This window comes from Poecilia latipinna, unplaced genomic scaffold (genome assembly GCF_001443285.1).
Source record: "Poecilia latipinna isolate Pla-1442-1.1 unplaced genomic scaffold, P_latipinna-1.0 Scaffold2079, whole genome shotgun sequence".
Classification (NCBI taxonomy): Eukaryota; Metazoa; Chordata; class Actinopteri; order Cyprinodontiformes; family Poeciliidae; genus Poecilia; species Poecilia latipinna.
Genome location: NW_015114695.1, coordinates 23,528 through 46,345, shown reverse-complemented (window position 1 = coordinate 46,345; position 22,818 = coordinate 23,528). Strand labels below are relative to the sequence as shown.

Here is a 22,818-nt window from a genome sequence, read left to right as displayed (position 1 = left end):
TACAGCTCTGGAAAAAATTAAGAGCCCACTGCACTGAACCCCATTGAAAACCTCCTGGTTATTCCACCAAATACTGATTTCTGAACTCTTCCTGAGTAAAAGCATTAGTATTGTTGTTTCTAAATGAATATGAACTTGTTTTCTTTGCACTGAGGTCTGAAAGCGCTGCATCTTTTTCGTGATTTTGACCGTTTCTCATTTTCTGCAAGTAAATACAACATTTTCGCCTGGAACTTTAGAGACATGTTGTCAGTAGTTCATAGAATAAAAGAACAATGTTCATTTTACTCAAACATATATTTATAACAAGTAAAATCAGAGAAACTGATCATTTTAAGAAGTCTCTTAATTTTTTCCAGATATAAATATATAAATGGTAAATGGCCTGTACTCCTACAGTGATTTATCAAGTCCAGATGACCCCAAACTGCTTCACACTACATTCAGTGTCAAACACACACTGATGATTGGAGCTACTGGATTGGAGCCACAGCTGCCCTGGGGCAGTGTGGCAGAGGTGGACAAGGAGGGGATCATTCCAGAAACCCAACAATCTTGGACCACTGTCTCCACCATCACCAAATATATGCCTTTTGGTTAAAGGGTTTTTCCCATTTACTTTCTTCTTGCAAAACTAGCTGCAAGCTTTACACTCCTCCATACATTAGTTCATCATTCTTTGGAAACCATATGATCTGTTCAACTATCTCCACATCAAGTAGTTTTTTATTTATGTATTTATAGTACATTTTACCACTTACCATATGTGTTTTTAATAAAACCAGTTCACCAGCTGTTCAACAATGTCTGAATTTTATCCTACAAGAAAAACACATTACATAAAACAGGAGTGCTGAGATGAGCATTTAATCCAAAAGAGAATCGCTCAAGCTGAAAGTAAAAAAATGTATCATGGTTGCAAAAAATGATTGAGAAATGCTTTCACCAAAGACTGCAGTCTATTAATTAGACAATAGATCACAGATGAAGGAGCAACTAAAATGTGATGAGAACAAATGTTAGACAAATGTTTCAACGAATTTCTATCACTGTTGCTGCCTACTACTCATAAAAATACTCAATTTTAAAACCAACAAGTGAGGAAAGTGGCCCTCACAGATTCTGTGGCCTGTGTCTGATGGGTATTCCTTACATTCATTGATGCAGTCTTCTACTCCTCTCGTCTTGGGCTCCTGTGGCCGAGATCAATTGTATCCTGACTGTGCAGTCGACACAAGCACAAAGACGCACATGGATCCACAACAGCCACAACAATAACTGTCTGCCTGGCATCAGACCTCAGAGACTTGCCAAAACAGCCAATCTGTCAGGACCTCACGTTCTCAAAGAGTGATGGAAAAACTCTGCTCTGAATGCGCGTGGGTGTGTGCGCATGTGTGTGGGCGAGTAGTTGTTGAGGAAGGAGCATCCAGGGATGAGGTAAAAAATGAAAGAATAGGAAGGGATGAAGTACGACTGTTTATTTGACTGTGTGCTGCTTGCTGGTTCTTCTATGACTGATATTCTAGGCGAGCTCCTTCTAATGATACACTCTCCCAGCAAAGTCTGCTCTACAAAAAAGTTACATACAAATAAGTCACATTGCATGTGTAACATGTATTTCCTTGAAAATGGTTAGCGTGGTCTAATCGTGTTCCTCAGAAGAACCCTCTTTTTTCATGTTATATTAGCTAGAAATTATAATTTTTTTGATAGTACTTGTACTGCAATGTAAATGTTAAAAGTAAATATTAAATATCTATATGTACAAATCTGACATGACTGTATTGTGTCGACGCAACACTGGGTCTCATATTTCAATGATTGAGAAAGCACACTGCCCTGAATTTAGTCAAACACAAAGAGAAAATGAGAAATGCGTGAAAATGATGCTGTTTTTTGGCTCCATGGAAAGGAAGCATACAGTCCTAAGGCAAAATACAGAAGGAAATTATAATGGGCTGATAATAAATAAGAGTCACAAGAAAAGGGTAAAAAACAACCATATTACATTTGCAAATATAAAAAAAATTACAGTATCAGAGTCAGAGCTCTAAAATGACACTGACAGCAAAAACAAAAATAAATGGAAACTTAAAACGACAACTAAGTAATAGAAATGCATCGGGTGTGAGGGAAGAGGAGACGCAGTTTTTCATTAAAAGTGAAGCTTTTGCGAGAGAAAAATGAACCGCTTCTCTTCTTTTGTCCTCTGGGCATATTGTATCATTGTGTTTCCTGTTCATCATTGCAACATTAGTCCCTGCTGAGATTAAATTAATCAAATGAAGTCTTGATTGACTTAACTTTCTTTTTGGTTTGGGTTATAATCCTGGTTTGGGGATCTTAGTACTGGAACCTTTTTACCTCCAATCAGTGACAATTTTTTTTCCCCCGGACTCATAAAATGAAACGGTGTGAAGAGGGAAACTGTAGTTCTTATCATCACAGTTCCAGAGTCAGGAGCGGTCAAGTTTTATGGTACAGTTCATAAATCTCTTTTACTCTCCTAAAAAAAAAAAGTTGAATTTACTTTGCCATAGCAAAAACATCAATTAGTTTTTTTAGTGTGAAATTTGTGATCGCTGTGATTCTTAAAAGTGCTAGGACAGAACAAATAATAATTAATTTGAGCATTTATTTTGTTTAGTAACATGTCTAAGTAGACAGATAAAATCAAAACAATTACCTAATCCTTATTCCTCTCTCTGAAAAAAACGTTATGAAGATTTAAAAAAAAAATAATTTCTCTTCTCTTAGATTTTTTATTGAAAGGAATGGATCAAGATAAGACATTTTTTGTTGCGATCCTGCACAGTTTATCGGGAAACTTTTGCCTTGAACTAAATTATTTTCCTGACCCACAGTTTCTACTAGTTGCTGTCATTAAATCTTGTTATAAAATGCTCCCTGTTAACACGTAATCACTCTCAATCAAGTAGTCTGAATAAAAACATTGGATTATCATGTTCAAATCCTGAACTTTTTTTTTTTATTATTTTTTTTTTTACTTTCAGTCGCTGTTGCTGTTAAACAATTTATACTTTATATACATCAAAGACTTCAGAATGTTTTATAACAGCTTTGCCTTTGATAAGCTCGAAAAAGATTTTCAGCTTTCTGTGTCATTATAGGTATTAACTCTGAAGTGCAGAATATTTTCTCCCTCCTGTTCTGTTGACATAAATGGAGCGAACGTTAACATACAGGAAAGGATTTGAAAATTGTATTTCTGTGAGTAACATCAGACGCAGGCAAGAAAAATTCATACAGTGACTTTTAGCTTCTTATTAGTTTGCAAATATAAATTAAAAGCAGATGTCAAATATAATTNCTGAAANTTATATNGACAGAGTTTCAGACATTTTTTTAAAATTATTTTATTATAGTCTTACATCTTTATATTCTGACATGCACAGATGTAGCATAACATTATGACTTCTAGCAGCTGTGTAAATAAAATATATTTCATTTTTATCATGGAACCTGTTGTTAGGTGAATGTATTAAGCTGCAAGTTTTCTCTTCAATGATTTAAACAACATGAACAATAGGCTAGCTTAAGGATTTGAGCAATGTTGATGACGTTTATGTGACTGAGGCCATATCCAAACTTCCAGCTTTTCTGGGACGCTCCCAGTTTGCAGAAGTCTGCTGTACCTTTCAAAAGAAATTGAAGGAAGGAACGCTGCTGAACTGGGTACAGGGTCTATGATGCACTTAGGGAGCTAAAGCTGGCCATAAGGTGAGATTCAATAGAGAAGCTATTGAAGCTCAAAATGCTGAAGATATTAACAGTGGTTCAAAATACACAGTGTGTGGCAATGGAAGAAGGTGGCTTTGAGTGATGAATCATGTTGTCTGTCAGATCAGGTGGATGGCCAGGAACATCTGCATAACTGGCCCAATAATTCAGCATAATTAGCTTATTTATTGACGAAACAATCAGGCAATGTGATACCCAATCATCTTTCGGTTGGTAACGTCTTGGTGGAATAAATTCCTCGATTAATCATGGCTATGTTGGCAGTAAAATAGACAAACTGTTGGATAGGTGGTGATAATGTTTTGCCCAGTCTATGGTTTTATATTCAGAATTGTTTGGAAGACTGTAATAAAGGCACATATGCAACTATTTTACATAAATTATCCCATGATGAGTGTTTTAAAAATTGAGGGCATTCATCCAATGCAGCTGCACACACAGCAATCATCATACTAATAGCTCTGGATTTTTGAAGAATAAATACTTGAAACAACTGCCACAAGTGTTTTATCCAAGTACAACCCATGTTTCTCAATATTCACTCCACAATTAGCCTTGAATAAAAGACTTCAGCAGAGAGAGCAGATACTGTATTTACTACATACTCATAACATCACTCCCCGTAATCTTTGTGTGCATTCTGAATCCAGTTTAGCTAGTGTAGTCCTATTGCTCTGCAACATGTTTTTTTTAAATATATATAAGTGGTTTAAACTGGCACATCACTTAAAACAAAAATCACAAACTTATTTTTAACTTAATCAGTGACATATTATGTACTGTGCAAATGAATATATAAATGAATATCTGATTATATAATTTGATTTTTCAGTTCTTATGATTTCGCCAAAAGCTTATTGAAACCTTTCTTTTTAGTTGGCCAGTGTCTGCTCAATCAGTGTTATGGAAATGGCTCTGTTCCTTGATTAAATACGATTATGTCCAATTATGTATACTCATGTACTGCCATTGTACTACAAAACTTATCTCAATTACTTGGCAAAGTACGCAAGACCTTGTAATGCAATTTGAATTAATTATTGTCTACTTTAATTGAATTTATTCCAATTATAATCCAATTCATTCCAATTAAACTGAACCCATCCCATTATAAATGTACTGTAGTTCAATACAAAATAGTCTGAATCACTTTATTAGTACTCATTAAATAATTTTTTAACCAGCTATGTAAAAAGAACAGGTTATATTGATTGCTGTGTGGATTTGAACCTGTATCCTAAGCATGAATGTAGTGGGAAATGGTGAAGCAACTTTCCTTTAAGGAGAACAGACCCCCAGTTCCTTCTTTTAAATTCTCGGCCTCCTCGGTAACTTCACCATTGAATCAAAACAATCACTTTGCAGCTCTGATTCAAAATTATTACTGGGACACTAAGATTATAGTAAATTGTCTTTTTATCCTTAAATTTTACCTATAAAGATATTTTAGTTCTTTGATATGACAACTAATAGTTTTTATATATTTCATTCAACGTCTGAAGGTCCGTTAAAGAATTAAATACTAAATGCCATACCATACCAAGTTTATTTATAAAACACTTTAAAACAACCACAGCTGATACCAAGTGCTGTACATTAAAACACAACATAACAATTTAAAAAAAAATAAAAACTCTTACTGTTTAAAAACAAACATACAATTATTACAAGTAAAATAGATTAAATACATTATGTAATCCTCTAATTGTTTTGTGAGAATATTGCAGCAGTAACATGTTTCTCTTTACATTTTCATGTATATTCTTACCAAATTATAACTAACATTTTTTTAAAAGTTTTGTGTCTTTTTGTGACAGAAAGTTTTATCTGACAACAAAATGAACCCCATAGAGTCAAGAGTGTCACTGTCAGGGGCTACAAAGTTATCACATTAACACCCACATAGGCCTGTTGTGTCTTCATTCAGGGGTGCCAAACTATTGCTTTCAAACTTAGTCATTTCTTTATTTGTTTTCATACTTACTAGGTGACACATGTTTAAAATTCTAGTCAAAACTCAGGTTTTTGGTGTCTGACAATTTCATCCACCTGCATCATCATTGGAATAAATTTGATCTCTCTAAATGAGGGTTTGCTGAAAATGTTCTCCAGTTTTTTTTTTTTTTAGTAGACCTCTGGTGTTATCCGCATCTCTGTCAACAAAATTATTTATTTATTTTTGGAAGGTAACATGAGAGGTCCTGTCCCTGGATGATGGAGATAGTAAAGCATAAAGTTAGAGTGAACAGGAAACGCGGAATGAACAAGGTCAGAGAACACAACAAAACCTTACCTGACCGGAACAAAAGCAGATTAAATTATACAAGTGACGGCCTTACAATCAATCAATCAATCAATCAATCAATCAATCAATCAATCAATCAATCAATCAATCAATCAATCAATCAATCAATCAAATTTTATTAGTATAGCACATTTCTGCAGCAAGGCATTTCAAAGTGCTTTACATAATTAAAATGCAAACAGCATTTTAGTGAGAAAGAGAAATAAAAAGAACTTAATAAATAGATAAAAAGTAAAGATAAAAACTGTTTAGAATAAACAGTGAGAAAGAGATTTTGAAAAAGATTAAAAACAGATGAAAACATTAAAACGCGCACCCCTTAAACCTCAGTTTCAGCTAAAACGCTGTTTAACAAGGATTCTCAAACCTCTAGATATAACTTAATAAATAGATAAAAGGTAAAGATAAAAACATTAACAATGTAAGTAAAACAGGCACAAGGAGTTGGAAGCCATTTTTACTTTCTTGCAAACTACTGTGGGAAGAGTATTTGATCCCACTTTGATAACTCCCACACATGCCCTTTATAAGAAAAATAAAATTTTCAAATCTTCACTTCCACCTCTGCATTTCACTATGCTTCCCTCTTTCTTCACATCATTTTTTATACTATATGCGTCTTCATTTTTTTTTTTTTTACAGATTTCTTTCTTTTTTTTTTTTTTTTTCACTGAATCTGGTGGCAGACTGCAAAAAATATGATCAGATTTATGTCAAGTAAACCAGGATGCTGGCAATGAAGTATTTTTTGCAGTCAAATAAACCAGTGACATTGTTACCTTGGCATACCAAGGTAACAATGTCACATATATGTGAGGCTGCTGCACCGGTTATTCCCTTAAGACACCCAAGTTTTAATGCTTTAGGAGCCAAAAAATAGCTACGTTAGACTTCAGTTCATCCTCCAAACTCATCTATGTTTATACATAGATTTCTGTGTGTAACATGGTGATTAGAGATACGGAGACCTTTACATGTTCAGAAATGTCAGTATTTTTGACAGAACTAATTAACTTCCTGCTCTGTAACCTTGAAGTTTTCTAAAACTATGATTCATCAAAATTTGCTGCTTAAATTCTACAATTTCAAACTCTGTTTGGATTAATCAAATACAAACTGACACATTTGTGTTTGTCAGTTTGTATTAATATTTGAATTGACAAATAAAAGAATGAATGAATCATAGCATAGTTATAAGAACATTGTGGAATAAGGTGATAATCATAGCAATGACTAGAGAGAAATAAGACTAGAACATTAAAAAGTGAATATTTACTCATGGCCAACCTGTCACCTCGTGTTGATTTCCAATCTTTCATGCTAAAGTTCATTATTATATGAACTTTAGCATGCATCACTACAGAAATGATACTTGAAGTATTTCATTTATTGATGGTTCATTAAAGTACAATAATACTCAAGAAAAAGTTTTCTTGACGGCTCTGGACCCTGCAGGAGTTTGCTCTCTCTAGTATTGCGCTTTGATACAATGGAAATAGACAGAACTATTTATTCTCTCATTGCAGCTGATATGCCAATGAAATTTCTTGTCAGATTCAGAGCCATCACTTCTGAAGTTAGCTAAAGCGATCAGATTAGTGTGTCTGTGTTTTTGCACAGTCCCTACAGACACTGCCAGCAAGTCTGTGTGAGTGCACAGATTTGTGCACACTGTTGTACTGGCTGAAACATGAATACGTAAAGTACTTTGTTGAGCATCTGCACACCCCATTCATTCTCATAATTGCTGTTGAAAAGGAGATTAGATGAAAGGATGTACTGTACAAAATCTATTAGAGCAATGAATTGTTTCCTGCGTTCGGGTGGTTTGCATCTCATTGGAGATTAACTTTTCTTTATTTTACATGCAAAAGATCATAATATTTTATCTATTACTTGTGCAGTGCAGACAAAAAATAGACTGAAGTACTTTTTTTTTAAGGAAGCATGTTATTTTTGTTTGCAGTGCTGTTTTATGGATTAAAATGTAGTGGTTTTACAAAATCAATTTTTCAGCTAAATTCCGGCAGCTTTTTTCATGGCTCTTCTACACAAACAAAATCCCAAAATATTATATCTGCCCACTACTCTTCTTAGTCGAAAGACACTTATCAGAGAAATCAAGAACAATACATAAATATGGAAATAATCCAAAGTCAGAACACACAGTATGTTATATGCTCTTGTTAGCACACAGCAGTGAGCTCAGCCAGTGAAACGGCACAGCAGTGCGCTGACAGATTAATTTTCTCAAGCTAAACTCCACTTCCAAGGTCCAGTGGGCTCTGAAATATATACGTTAAAAATACTGTTTAAAGATGACATGCATCAATGTTGTTTTGCCCGTGTAAGTTGTTCTGATTTGTACAGCTGATGATCTTTTTCTGACTTTTTGATCCTCCAAAGAAGTTTCCCAGCTGAACACTTTTTACCAGATTAGCAGAGGTTGACCATCTTGTACCAAACATTATCTTTTTATGCCTAAAAGACAGATAGCTGAAATTATATATTTGCCTTCGCTGTTTTTAGAAGACACTAAATCAGATTAAAGCTTTCTTGTTTCAGGAGTAGTATATTTATTTCTTTTATATTCAGAGGGTTATGTGTATTTTCATGCACCATGATGCACTTGAGCATTTCTTATAATTGTTCTGTGCTTGGTATTAAAGATTTTAGGTATCCTAAAACAATCTTCTCTTAAACAGTTGACTTTTTAAGCATTGTTGGCCCATTCCTCTTTGCAGAAGTAATATAATTGAATCATGTTTCTCTATGAGATTGAGATTTGGACTTTGGCAGGTGTCCACTCTAAATTATTTACTTTGCTGTTTTTATGCAGGTATATATACAGCTAGTGTTCATCTGGAAGATCTTCTATCAACTAACCTTTAACTTTCTTACACTTTCTTTAACTTAGGTTTTGAGATATTGCTTTAATTATCCCACACAATGTTCTTTTATTATAATGCCATTTATTTTGTTAAATGGTCCTTGTTGCAGAAAAATAACACCCACACAACATAATACCACTTAAAATGTTAGTTTCATCAAACCATAAAGTATCCCTCATCAAATTAGGGTTTTACTGTAATTTTTCTTTTTATGTTTTTTTGGAGAAATGGCTTCTTTTCTTTGAATGACCTTTCAATGTTGGTACATGATCTGTGGATAATGACTGTGGATAATTTTCTGCCAGCAAGAAAATTGCTTAATTTTTATACAAGTTGCTTAATTTTTCATCTGTCCCAGACACCATAATATGTAAATTTTTAAATGTGAAGGATGTAATAAAACGTTTGTTGAAAGAAATCATCTCTAGTTATTCTAGAATTCAGGAAATGGAAATAGTTTTGTTAATCCTAACTAACTTAAAACAATAAGTCTAATTTAATTTTAGACAGTAGGCAAAATACTTTATAAATATATTTGATTTTGTACAAGTTGAATTAAATGTCAAATGTTTCTCAGTTTTATAAATATAGACGACCCTCTGAATTGCTAATAAAAATTCTGGATAAAACTATGTTATTGATGTTGTTCTGAATTGTGACTAATGTGAATGCTAAATGAAACTTCAAAAGATAATTAAACATATTTTTGCTCTATGAGACTAAATACTTGGGCTCGGTAAGACAGAGGATGAGGTCAAAGTCAGGAAGAAACCTGACTCCAGCCTTTCACCCCACCAGTCCTTTTTCAGATACTCAAAAAGACTTTGTAGAGATTATCTTAAGCCAAACTTGTATCAGACATGTTCTATATTTTAGAAATAGTTTGACTGCTTTCAGGAAATATTGTTGTAAAACCTTGTGCAGAAGAATATAATTGAGATATTTTGTCTTTGTGGTTAAGCTGACCATTAAAGCCTGTTTGAAGGTTTAAACCTCCTTTATTTTTCTCCGTCCCGACTATCAGAAAGTCTCTTGACAAATACGAAACGTGTATTCACAACTGCAACAGAATCAGTGCAAGTGCTACTCAAGTGTTAGAGCAGTTACCCAATGACAACATTACTTGATATCAAACATCTAAATGTCTTAACAATAGTTAAGTTACATATTAGATTGGAATCTCTAATGAGGTTAATTTACAAATAGTTATGTGATATCCTAATTTACTTTATTGAGTTTAAACTGATTTCATTTCTTCGGTAAATTACTCGGGGACACACAATAAATGAAAGCTGTTTATTTACAATTGAAAATATGTGACTGAATTACAGCAGGAAGGTCAGAATCCATTCTGGAGCAGCATCTGTGGAGAACATAGGAAGATTTTGATGGAAGGAAAAAATAGGAGAGACATTTTTGCTCTTGCAAATTCTGGTGGTGGGTTTGGATCATAATGAGAGAATGATCCTGGTGCTGGTCGGTGGAGGGAGGGGCTGAGGGAAGGTTTGAGCTTTCTCTGAGAAAAGCAAAACTGAGCTTTCCAGAGTGACAAGAAACGTTGAGAGCAAAGCTGCTAAGTCTGACCGCGTAACGAGTCATACGGAAACTAAGCAAGCACAGAGCTGCATGAGACGACTGCGGTTAGATGTGAGACAGAATCGTGACAGTGAAAATGTACATATCAAAGAACATACTAAAAAGTTTTTGGAAAAAAAACTGAAAATAATGTAACAAGCAGTGTGTGTCCAAATATCAACAAAGGATTTCATTAGACAACAAACTGATTGCAAGCTCATTTTTCTCAATGTGCTGCTTCTGTCATCCCATTTATGTCCTGAGGTGTGAAATGCTAAGACATATTACAGAATGTTGTACATAGGAGTGCAATATAGGTTGAATAGACCTTTAAATCCACTTACATTTCTCAAATGTATGTTTACTTAAAATTATGAAGCTACTTTTGATATAGCAAAAATCCTAGCAGCCTCCTGTGGTGGTTTTTCCCATCCTAGATGCAACAACTAAAAGGGAGATAAAATCTTTACACAATTAATAAAAATTATAAACAGACTTTTAAAAGCACATGTACTGAAATGTATTTGCTTTATTTATAACATTAGAATACTCATGTTTGGTAAATTAAACTTAGTTAAAATAGCAGCAAGGGGAACTTAGATGTATTTCAGATGGAAGATAACAGGTTCTATTCCTAGTCATACTTTGTTTTTAAGTATGACTGGTGCTCTCTGTCCATTCTAAAGCACATTAGTGGATTATACACATGCACTTACAGGCTCAACCATTAATAATTCAAATTGAAAGACAGAAGACAAACAGTCAAGATTTTGTTTTTGTAACCACATAGAATGCAATGCCATCTTTACTCATTTAACACCGTTTCTCTTCTTTGCAGCTCCCCCGATGATCCGGCTGTCAGTCGACGACACGGTGGTGGTAGATCCTGGGCAAGATGTGGTCATAACCTGTGAGGTGACTGCAGGTTTACCCTCCCCCACGGTGACATGGTCCCGCTATCCCGGAGCCCTCCCACTCAGTGCCCAGGTTCGGGGTCCGACCTTGTTCTTACGTGCAGTCACTCCAGCGGATGCAGGTTTCTACAACTGCACGGCAACCAACAACGTGGGCAACCCCGCTCGCAAGAACGTCAATCTGATAGTCAGGAGTGAGTGAATTTATTTTGTTCTCTTGGTAATGTATAGAGACAATGTTTAGTGAATTTATTGCAGTATTTTGGCGAGTCAGAGTGGATAACATTAGATGTTCACTAATGCATTTACATCATGCAGAAAATATTTAATTAAAAACTGAACTTGAGGTATTGCTATTGAAAACCCTAGCAGAAGGCTTCAAATACAGCTTTGTCTGATCGTTTTTGGAAAAATCCCTAGACGAAAGAGAACAAGGTCATTTGACAATAATTACTCAGATTTGGAATATTTACTCAAGGGTTGTTCACTATGTTTTAATTATCCTCTTAGTCCAGTTCATGGCTGCAGTAGCTAAAGCCAATTAAAATAGTTCACAGGCGTAAAGCTGGATTCACCATACAGGACAGCTCTCCATCCATCCGAAGGCCAAACAGAAAAAGAACCAAAATTTTCAAAGAACATTTTATCCAATATTATTCAGAACTTAATTCAAATGTAGGTTATGCAATTTTTACAATATTATTTTTGAAATTAAAAAAAAAAAAAACTTGTCAGAAAAAAAAACACTAATTATTGCTGTGACCAAAACAGATGAGATAAAATGTATCTATAAAAAAAGTCTTTACCCCTTTCTAACCAAAGCCAGTGTGATTCAAATAACACACAGGCTTTGTGTTGGCATGATGACATTATGCCAAATCTGGCATTATTATACACAAAGCCAAATTTGGTAAAGTGTCATACTTGGCCCAAAGTTTTGGTGACTGTCCATACAGGTTTCTTTTTGACATTTTCAATACAATAGACTGATAATTAAAATCAGCTGTAAAGTTTTCAGGCCTTCTTTTCCAGAATCTGGAGTTTTTTTGTTTTTTTTTTAATCAGCTTGGTATTCTTTCATTCTAAAATGTTCCTCACGAACATGCCATCATTTCCACAAATGTCTTCCTCCATAAAAAAACGAACCACAACTTCCTAATAACAATTTCAGTCCTGTATGTGGCAGTGCAGCAACTGAAACATATCAAAACCAAAGAAGCTTCAAACTCGTCGCTATCAAGTGGAGCATAATAATAGTTCCCTTTGTGACAATTAAATTAAAGTAATTAAATCATATTATAGGTTTATAGGTTTGCATGTCTTTTAAAACTTTTAAAGCATTGATACACTAAAAATGTTGATTCTCCCGAAACTACTATGCACTTTAGTTTTCATCATTCTGTATTGAGTTTTTAGGAAACTTAAGTAAAGCTAATACATATAAAACTTCATAAGACTTTAATTTTGGTATTTATTTTTACTTTTTAAACAGATTACTTTTTTTTTTATTTCTGGGAGGTGTTATTGCAGCATGGGTTATTATACAATATTTAACATAAATCTTTTCGGTTTGCTTTACAATACTACTTGTTCCCCTCCTACTAATAACAATGATAACCTAAAGCTGGAAAAGTTTCTTTCACTGTGGATAAAAAACTACCTTTCCAGTCACTGACAGTAATTTGGGACTGTATTAATGGGAAAGCCTGTGTGTGCTGTAAGCAGTTAATCCATCATTACAGTGAGCTGATGTGAATCTTGTCAGAGTGGGCGGGTTAAGTATTGCTCTTTTTGTAATTTCCCTGTCATTAAAGCAGAAACCTTCCATTCTTCCTAGCCTCTGGCTATTTTTGGCGCCTTTAATCATCTTTATTCACTCCAATTAGTTAGACTGGAGTGGAAGCAATTAGTGACAGTCTCTTCTGTTAGTTAACACTGTGGAGAACGTATGCCAAATACGCTTCTCCTGTTAGTCTAATGGGCCTGAACGCGTCTTTACACCAGCGCAGGTGGAAAGACGATTAGAGACAGACGCATTTAGAGTTGTGGAAGTGCAAAAGAAGTCGGTAGGTGACACCTGCACATACATGTATGCACGTGTGTGTTTCCATGACTTCAGCTCTCACTCAAACCTCAAATTGCATCTTAGCTTTGAGTTTTATTATAATGAAACAATTCTTGTTTATACAATAAAGACGAGCCCATGCAATATTACTGTATAAATGTAAGTACACAACATCCACAAACCACTCAAGTAGATTAACACACCATTCACATGAAGCTGATAATTACATGTAAACCATTCGGTCACTGTCTTATAGCGGCCTCTGTATTTCATGAAGTCTCTTCTCCAGCCTTGCTGTTTAGTAGGGAAACAGAGAGCTGTTTTGCATTCAATATGGAAATCAGTTGGGGAAAATGCAGCCTTTGAAACTGAAAATTAAATGTGACAGTGTGAAAGTTACTCTTTGTCCTTGATTTTGTTCCCCCCCCACCTCCTCTTTATATCCCTGTTATTTTATTCTGAATCCTGGCTCCTTTTTTTCCCCCTTGCACTCTTTTACAATTTGCCTCTTTCTCTTTTTTTCATTCTTTTGCCCCCCATTTCTTTTATTCCCCTGGGTTCTTTTTTTTTTTTATCACGATGCTCCCTCCTTATGTATGACCAGGCTATCTCCCTCATTGACACACACTCTTTCTGGTGTATTTTTATAATTTGTCCTTGTAAAACTCTGTTGCCTTTTAGCAGTTTTATTTGTAAGTACATTTTTCAGCATTTTACCCCCTAACTAAGTGACTGTAAAAGTATTTATACCCCTTGACAATTTTTCAATTTTTTCAATTTTCAACCACAAATTTTAAAGTATCTCATTCAGATTTCTGTGATAGATAGAGAACAGATGGATGGAGCTGAATCCTGAGTAAAGCTTATAGAAAACCAGGGTGTTGTAATTGAGTTGTTTACATCAAAGCATGTGAATGTGTAAAAATGGTTCTGTGAAAGTCCAGACATAAATTAAATTGAGAATGTGAAACTGACAAACGGTCCATATTTAGTCCGACTGTGGTTATGACATTTTACAAAAAAATGGGACAAAATTTCAGTCTCCAAATGCCAAAAGCTGGTGGAGACATATCTCAAAAGACTTGCTGCAGTAATTGCAGTAGGTTTTTCTGCAAAATATCGACTTACAGGGTCTGCACACCAGACTTTGCAAAAATTTTATATGTAGGAATTGGAAGCACATCTCATATTGTGCTAAAAGCATGCATCATCAAAATACTAAAAAGTCATTCGGTATAGCTACCTTGCAAGTACTATACTTTATTGCCATTTTTTGTGTGCACAGTGTTCTAGGACCAATATGTATTAGTACATTTTGTAAAACAGAGGTCTAATGTCACTCTATGTTTATAATACCTAAATTAGACAATATTTAAAACATGGAACATGGGACAGCAGTCTAAAGTGTTCATATTAATGCTTTTAGTCTGTACACTGTCAGTGCTTTAAGCCAAAGTCAAATTCCTTGTTTGTGCACACAATCTTTGCCACACAGTGTCAGTAAATTCTGATTATGATCCTTTTAAATGAGTTCAAAGCTTACGAACCACTGTGCAAACCACAGGAAGAGATGCCTTCTTAGCAGCTGCAGTCGGTCTAGTTTGTAGAATAATAGGAAGAGGAATAAAAGCTATGGGCTGATAACATTTAAAACAAGTGCTCTACATCTATAAAATTCAAACTTAATACTGCGTGTAAGTGATAGTTACCTATATTTATGATAGTAAATGCATGCTCATTAAGCTGATTTTTTTAAATAAATGACTAGGAACAGTAATTGGTCAAAACAGTCATTAACTCCTCACATTAAGAGATAAAATTCCAACAAGAAAACAATGTAAGTATTGTGAGTTTTCTGAAGCGGAGGGCTAGGAAACTTTATTAAACATGTATCCTAAAAAGATGATCATTGGATAATTCTCTTTACAACACCCAGTACGGTAATACATCTTAATCATTCTTCTCTCCTTTTCTTAATGTTGTTACTCCCAACTCACAGCAATGAGCAACCTGACTTTCCAAATCACACCGGACTCTAACAAGGACAGCGAGACCATCCAAATGGGTCGGGACCTGAAACTGTCATGTCATGTTGACGCCACTCCACAGGACAAAGTCAACTACACCTGGTACAAAAATGGTGTCCCCGTCTTCAACTCGGAAAGCTTGATATTACTGCGCAGTGACCCTGACATGGCGCCAGGCACAAGTAGCTTGGAGATTGTAGACATGAAGTTCAGAGACCTGGCTATGTATAGCTGTGTGGCAAACTTCCCAGGCAGCAGGGTGCCAGAGCTGCGTGTGGATGTCAACATCTCCCAAAACAGTGGTAAGATTTTAATTTCTCTGTTTCTATTTGACATTTCTGTGAGACTGGGTCAGACTGTGAAAAAACACTTTGCTGCTGTTATTTTCAGACATAACCAATTAGCACTAAGGAAATTCAAACAAGGAGCTCTTATAACAGAATGTATTTAGACTGATCTTTAGACTGATAAACTGAACAGAGAGGGCACTGCATTAATCAGCCAAAAAACAGGAAAAACAATGTTTTTTTTTTTTTGTTTTTTGTTTTTTTCAAATTTCATATATATTTTCAGTTGAGGTAAAAAATTATGTATTTTTTTCAAAAATTTCCCAAGTGCTGTTAAACAGAGTATTTTTTTTAAATACAGCTTTTCCAGACATCTTTTTGAATGCTTACATTAATTTGCTTTGTACACAGAAAACAATTAATTTCAGAAAAACCAAAAACTACCAGGGTTAAAATTATTAGCTCTGGTGCTAATAGTCAGTTGTGTATCCTCTTTGCTGGATAACAGCATGCAGTCAGTTATTGTAGTTTGCAACAAATCTTTGGGAAATCTGAGGAATCTCAGTTTTGCTGCTGATTGCTTGAGGTTTCCTTTCAAATTCTTCACATATCCTTCTTTGTTCATCATTCCTTCAACTTTGATGAGATTAAAAGTCACAGAACCACTGAAGCATCTCCACAGTATGATACTCCTAACACCATGTTTAGCATTTGTTCATACCTGAGATTCGTTATAGGACATCTGCCATTGTAATGTTTAGGGAAATTAGTGTGGCCTGCTGCTGTCTATCAGCCATTGTGCATCATTGTTAAGCAATAATTCTTTCTCTCGTGTACCTTTCCAGTGTTGTTCACCGCTGGTGGCTTGTGTGTTATTACCTTACCACTGGGAATACACTGTACCTGGTTTAGAACAGCCTGTCTATTCATCTGGCTTCTATCGTATCTCTTTAGTTGGACAGCCAGAGCTCTGAGTCCTTGGTAAATTTCCAGGGCCTCAGGTATGGGCAACTGTTTCTATCTCTGAGACGCCCCCTTCTGGAGTTCTGACAATTGGCTTTCTTCTGTCACCTTGATTTTGGCTTCTAACCTTCTAATTCTTGTGGGCATTGTCCATTTTGGTCTCTCTTAACTTTACCATTGCTAAGCATCTCTCATTGTTGCTGCTTTACAGTATCTCCGCTGGTTTCTATAGTCACTGTGCTTTGTCTATAAGACCCTCGGTGTTGGTGTCGTGGTTGACAGGCTCTCAGAAAACCCATAATCATATATCAAATCTTGCATCATTTGGGTTTGGTACCCAATCTGACTTTGTGTTCTTTCTACCCTTTGCTGTAGCCTTAATGTGTTGCATCTCCTGGAACTCTAATTGTGAAACCATTTGTGTATGTTGGAACATTGAGCTACTAGATTTCTCGTTAATTAGTTTAGACTGTGAGTTTTGAAGCATCAAGGCTTCCAACAGTCTTTTTGTTTAGCCCCGTTGCCTAGGGTTACTGGAGTAGTAGCATTTCAATAGTGCATTATTCTTTTCCCGTGTCCATTGCCGATGTGTCCCAGCAGCTCATTTCTCATCAAAGTGCCATGATTGTGTGGCACGGGGCCGGGCAACATCTGACAGTATGGTTCTTGGTTCATCTGCTCTCCTGGTATGATGTATTGCCCACTATATACTACCGTATTTTATGTTTTAAATAATTTTCTCAGTTTTCTGTCTTTGAATATCCAGCCCTCTGATGCATTTTGCTGGATAACAGCACTACTTGGTAAAAACAAAATGTGGTTAAATTTGCTTCTGTATTTTCATGTTAAGCCTTTTTATAGGGACTAAAACTTTTTTTATTATTTAGTTTTTTTAGACGGCTCAGTGTAAGTTTTAACCAAATACATACAGTCATCTATCTGTTATTCCAGGTTTACCTCAGTATGCGGCATTTAATGTTTAAGTCATGTCTGCCTCCTGAATATTACATGCAGTCACATAGCTTTTCTTCCCATTGTTTTCCTTTTGCAGTAATTCATCATGATCCAATGATTAAGGTAGCGAAAGGGAATAAATCTCTGCATAAACTTACGTCAAGCTCTTTCTTTTTTTTTTTTATTTGCCCACAACATTATTACTTGAGTTAAAAGCAAAATAATACATAAATAAATAAATAAACTTTCTTTATTGTTTTCCTTCAGATGATTTTTATAAAATTCCCTTTTCCTTTCCTCCAGTCACTCCTCCGATGCTGTCAGTTCCAACAGGAGGTCAGATTGTAAGTGTGCGTGAAGGAGGGTACACCGAGTTAGTTTGCCTGGTCGATGGCAAACCCCGTCCTCCAATTCTGTGGTCACGGACAGAGAAGGATTTGCTAATGCCTTCGGGGAAACCCACAGTGGAGACACCCGACGGCCGCTTGAGGCTAAAGAACGTCAGCCGTGACATGATGGGGGTGTATCGATGTCAGACAGCTTCATACAACGGCCTTAACATCAAGCGCAGAGAGGCACAGGTCCAACTGAATGTGCAATGTAAGTGTGGATCAGATTATTTTCACCTGAGAACTCTACATACAACACCTTACAACTGCATGTGGTGGCAATCACACACTTTGACAATAACACATCGGAGTTTACATCTTATATACAAGCAAGTGTGTGGTTTGTTTAAAAAAACACAGATGACCAAAGTTAATTACGGTAAGTCAGAATCTCTATTGTAATTGTATAAAGAAGTATGCAAAAAGTGTGTGTGTCTGTGTGTGTGTGTGTGTGTGTGTGTGTGTGTGTGTGTGTGTGTGTGTGTGTGTAGTTAAATAAGTCAGTCAAAATAGAGAAGACTTTAAAAAATTAAAGTTTTCCAAAGAATAAACATAAACACCCTTACTCATATGTGAACTGTTAAAGACAAATAGTGTGTCACTTTGAAACTAAGCGAATAGAGTTTGCTCCAACTATAAATAAAACCAACTGGTTGGAAAACAAGCATAATATCAACTGGATAAAAGAAAATAACATTATGGAACAACTGATCAAATTATGATTGTCTTTTTTCTTCTTTTACTTTTTCTTTTACTTCTTGTCTGTGTTTTTTTAAATCAATCAATCAATCAATCAATCAATCAATCAATCAATCAACTCCCTGAAAATCAGTTAATAGTTTTAGTCCTTAATGTTATTTAACTACATGTAGAGGTGCATCTCAGTACAAAATGTAATTTATTTCTTTAATTCAATTCAATAATTGAAACTCCTCTATTGAATTGATTCATTACACCCAGGGTGTTAGTTTTCAATTTTTTTATTTTGGTAATTTGATTATGTTGTAAAGCTATTGAAACACAAAATTCAGCTTCTTATAAGGTAACGTTCAATAAAAATCATCTTTAAGGCACAAATGATCTATTGAAAAGTACTTCTGTCTATTTGCTGTACCAGATCTCCACTCAATCCTTGGATATGATTTATTTTGCTTTTATTAATGCAACATGACGTGGAGGTAAAGAGTCTGTGAGTCAGGTTTCTTTAATACCATTGGGCCTGGTGTCTCTCATCTACATCTTACGAATAACCCATAGATTATCTATTGGGTTTAGGTAGTCAAGTGAGCGACAGTCCTGTCCTTTTTCTCATTGTCATGAAATTTAGGCTGATTAACCTTGTTCAAATCTTTCTACAGTATTTTACAAGACAAGCCACTGAAATACTGAGAAAATATAGTCTAGTCAGATAAGGCCAAAGCTGAATTCTCTTAATCTCATTGCAAATTAAATTTTTCTGAAAAATTGCTGCTGCAAATACCCCCCCCCCCCAAAAAAAAAAATCATGCCTAAATAGATGGAAACATCTATTGTGTTGTCTTAGTGTATGTGGTAACGGCAGACATCAAATAATCAAAGGATGAACTGAGACATTCTTGAGAAGAATCTGTAAATGTAGTGAGTGTCGATTTCCCAAATACGCAACCAAGGAAACTCCTAGTTGGTTTCAGAGACTGTGACTCGGACTTGTTTTAAATTGTAAATCTGTGAGTGTAGCCGTGGCTCAGGGTTTAAGTGAGGGACCCTTGTATGAAGAGGTCTCAGTCCTCTACAAGGCCATCACGAGTTCAAGTTCCAACCTGTTGACTTTTGCCACATGTTTTCCTCCTGTCTAACAACCCACTTTCCTGTCACTTCACTATCAGATAAAGGCCTCTAGGGCCTAAATAATCTTAAAAAAAAAGATGTGAATCTGTAAATAAGAAGAGAAGATCCGAGCACATAAAAAGAACCTCTACTAGATGTGGAGACAATTTGTTGTGAAGTTAAAATCACACCTAACTTCTCCATGCAGGAAACGTCTGGAATTTGTCATCACTAAAAAAAGGCTTTGCCCAAAAAGTGTTTGATAAATTTCTTTAAGTTTGTTCATTCCCCGTGTCGTTTCATTTCCTTACACATAACTTCATTTCTGGCCTAGTTTCCTTTGATGTCTTTGTGTCCAGCACTCACTCACCTAATATAAAGGCACAAATTAATGCATTCTCTTCTTTTCTATTCTCTGCACAAAGTATTTAGAAAGCTTGCTAATGGTGGCAGGGTGCAGGGCCAACACTGTGAGCGCTGCTGTCCTCACAGGGCCGACTCTGATTAATGGAGCAGGTGGCCACCCCACTTTGGATTGAGAGAAAAAAAAAAAAAACTGAGCAAAGAGACAGATACATGAACTAGTCTAAGAGTGAGAGATATGAGGTTAAGAGAGAGGTTGCGAGAAGAAAGCTGGCAAAGTGGAGGAAAGCATATTGAGGTGCTGACCAAAGGGGAGAAAAAAAAAGTTGGCAAATAGAAAACAACCTAAATAAGAACATCATTCTGTGGGTACAGCATTAAACATGCAGAAAACCAGATTTTTTTTTTTTTTTTTTACTGTTGTTCTTCTGACCTATTTTATTCCCAGCCCTATCTAACATAAGTTTTCAATTTAATTTTGTCTTTCTTTTCTCCCTTCATTTTTTTGGGGTAGATCAATGTGAAGGATGTCATCATTTTATGTGGCAGCTATAATTAAACAGATACGCTGCTTTTGCATGTCCTACTGCCGACTTTGTCTCGGGTCCTTTCTTTCCATTACCGCTCTTCGTTATTTTTCCTACAGCGGTGTATGTTCTTCCTCATTGCCATTCTCATCATCATCAATCAGCCAACTGTTGACCATGAGAGAAGCCCTCTCTCTGTCTTGCCATTCTCTTTCTGCATCCTGCATCCTCTCATTGGCTCAGCACCTCCCACACTCAATCACTGACTTTTTCACACCACACTCTCTCTGTCATTTGTCTTCCTCGTTGTTGTCTTTTTTTTAAAGAGCTCTTTCTCTCTTAACTCACAACACCTTATACACTGCACACCTCCACCCCTCTCACACACACACACACACCTACTCCACCCTTCCAGTTTTGTGTGAATTTACTTTTATTTTGGGCTTGATCAGTGTTGCATTGCTGGATTGAAACCATTTTGTATTCGATAAGACAGATAGCAATGGCGTGCTTACATGGATTATAGCATTCTGACTATGAAACATTGAGGTGCAGTAGCGTCAGCCCCAAATGAGGAGGAAATGAATGCAAAAATGAAGCTTGAGAGAATTTGAAGAGTCAAGTACGAAAAAAATTTCCCATGAGCTTGAAAAGTGTAATGTACTGCCTGAAAACTTCTGTAATTGTTACAGACTTTTCTACCAGAATCCAGAGGCAGTGGAATAATTTATAAACTGCTTGAACACAGGCTCACACCCAACCTTCTTCTTTTTTCAAACTTGTTTTTTCTAATTCTAATACCAGTACTTCACAATTAGTTTGTTTCTCTGCACATGTTACTTTTTTCAGTTCTTAGTATGTATCCCAAAAGCATAATTCGGCCTCTACTCCATTTTACCATGGGGATTATTTGTTCAGTTTGAAGTTTAGTGATTGGATTTTAAGGCAGTATCAGATTTTCCAACACTTAATGTTTTCCACAAAGATTTTCAACTTCATTTTGATTTGGCCAGGTCATTGTTTGCTCTGTCTCCTACATGGCTTGTGGCAAACTTCTTATTACTTTCCTTTAACAGTATATTTATTTCTGCAACTTTTCCATGAAGGTCTAATTTGTGGATCACATTACAAATAATTGCCCAGTCAACAGATTCTCCCACTTGAGTTTTTGAGCTCTGCAGCTCCTCCAGAGCATGGTTCCATGCCTTTCTGTGCCACTTTTTTGTGGACGACCATGTTCTGTTAGGTTTTCAGTTTTATTATGTTCTTTCCATTTTTCAGATAATGGGCTGAGAAGAGCTGGGGGATCTTCAAACATTGGGATGTAACTTAAGCTAACCATGCTTTGAAGTTCTCCACAACTCTGTTGTTTGTGTTCCCTGGTCTGAATAATACTGTTTTTATCTAATGTTTTCTGATAAATCTGAGGTCTTTACACAAAAGCTTGATTGTTTCTATGATTAAATAACACAGGGATTTGTAAAATGTGCTAATTTTGGAAGTTCTGAGGAGATTTGGTTGGCAACATTAGATTTGCTAAATTACATTGTTTATATGTCATTTTTCTACCACTTCATATGTATGTGATACATTGTATTTATCTATCACATAAAATCCCAAAGAAACTTTTTATAGTATTTATCGAAATTTTCAGGAGCTCATGGATATATGAAAAGTATGTGACAATAATTGTTGAATAACTGAAAAGGTCAGAGACTATGTTGATTTCACATCCACATGTAGAAAGTCTTGACCAAAAAGCAACAGGAGCACAGAAACTGGGAAGGTAAATGCTGGGGTGGTTTTGCGTCTCCTTAGCATTCAGGTGCTCACTCGTGTTCCTCAGACTGAAGTGCAAGCACAGAATGATAAACTGGTTTAAACAGGAATTTGGTCTGGCTGAGTTCACTGGTCTGCAGAGGAAGAACTAGAAATCTGACATTTTACTCCCTATAAGCAAGTGCAACTGTTATTCATTCCTACTTTC

General features: G+C 35.6%; 1 protein-coding gene across 1 annotated transcript in view; it reads left to right on the top strand.

Annotated features, from left to right (window-relative positions):
• The window catches only part of mdga1 (MAM domain containing glycosylphosphatidylinositol anchor 1), an 85,396-nt gene that overhangs the window by 43,748 nt on the left and 18,830 nt on the right, over window positions 1-22,818 (top strand). The window contains exons 4-6 of the mRNA XM_015016921.1: window positions 11,375-11,644; window positions 15,515-15,844; window positions 18,050-18,346. Of these exons, the coding sequence (XP_014872407.1) occupies window positions 11,375-11,644; window positions 15,515-15,844; window positions 18,050-18,346 (897 nt within the window). The remainder of the gene's footprint in view (window positions 1-11,374; window positions 11,645-15,514; window positions 15,845-18,049; window positions 18,347-22,818) is intronic.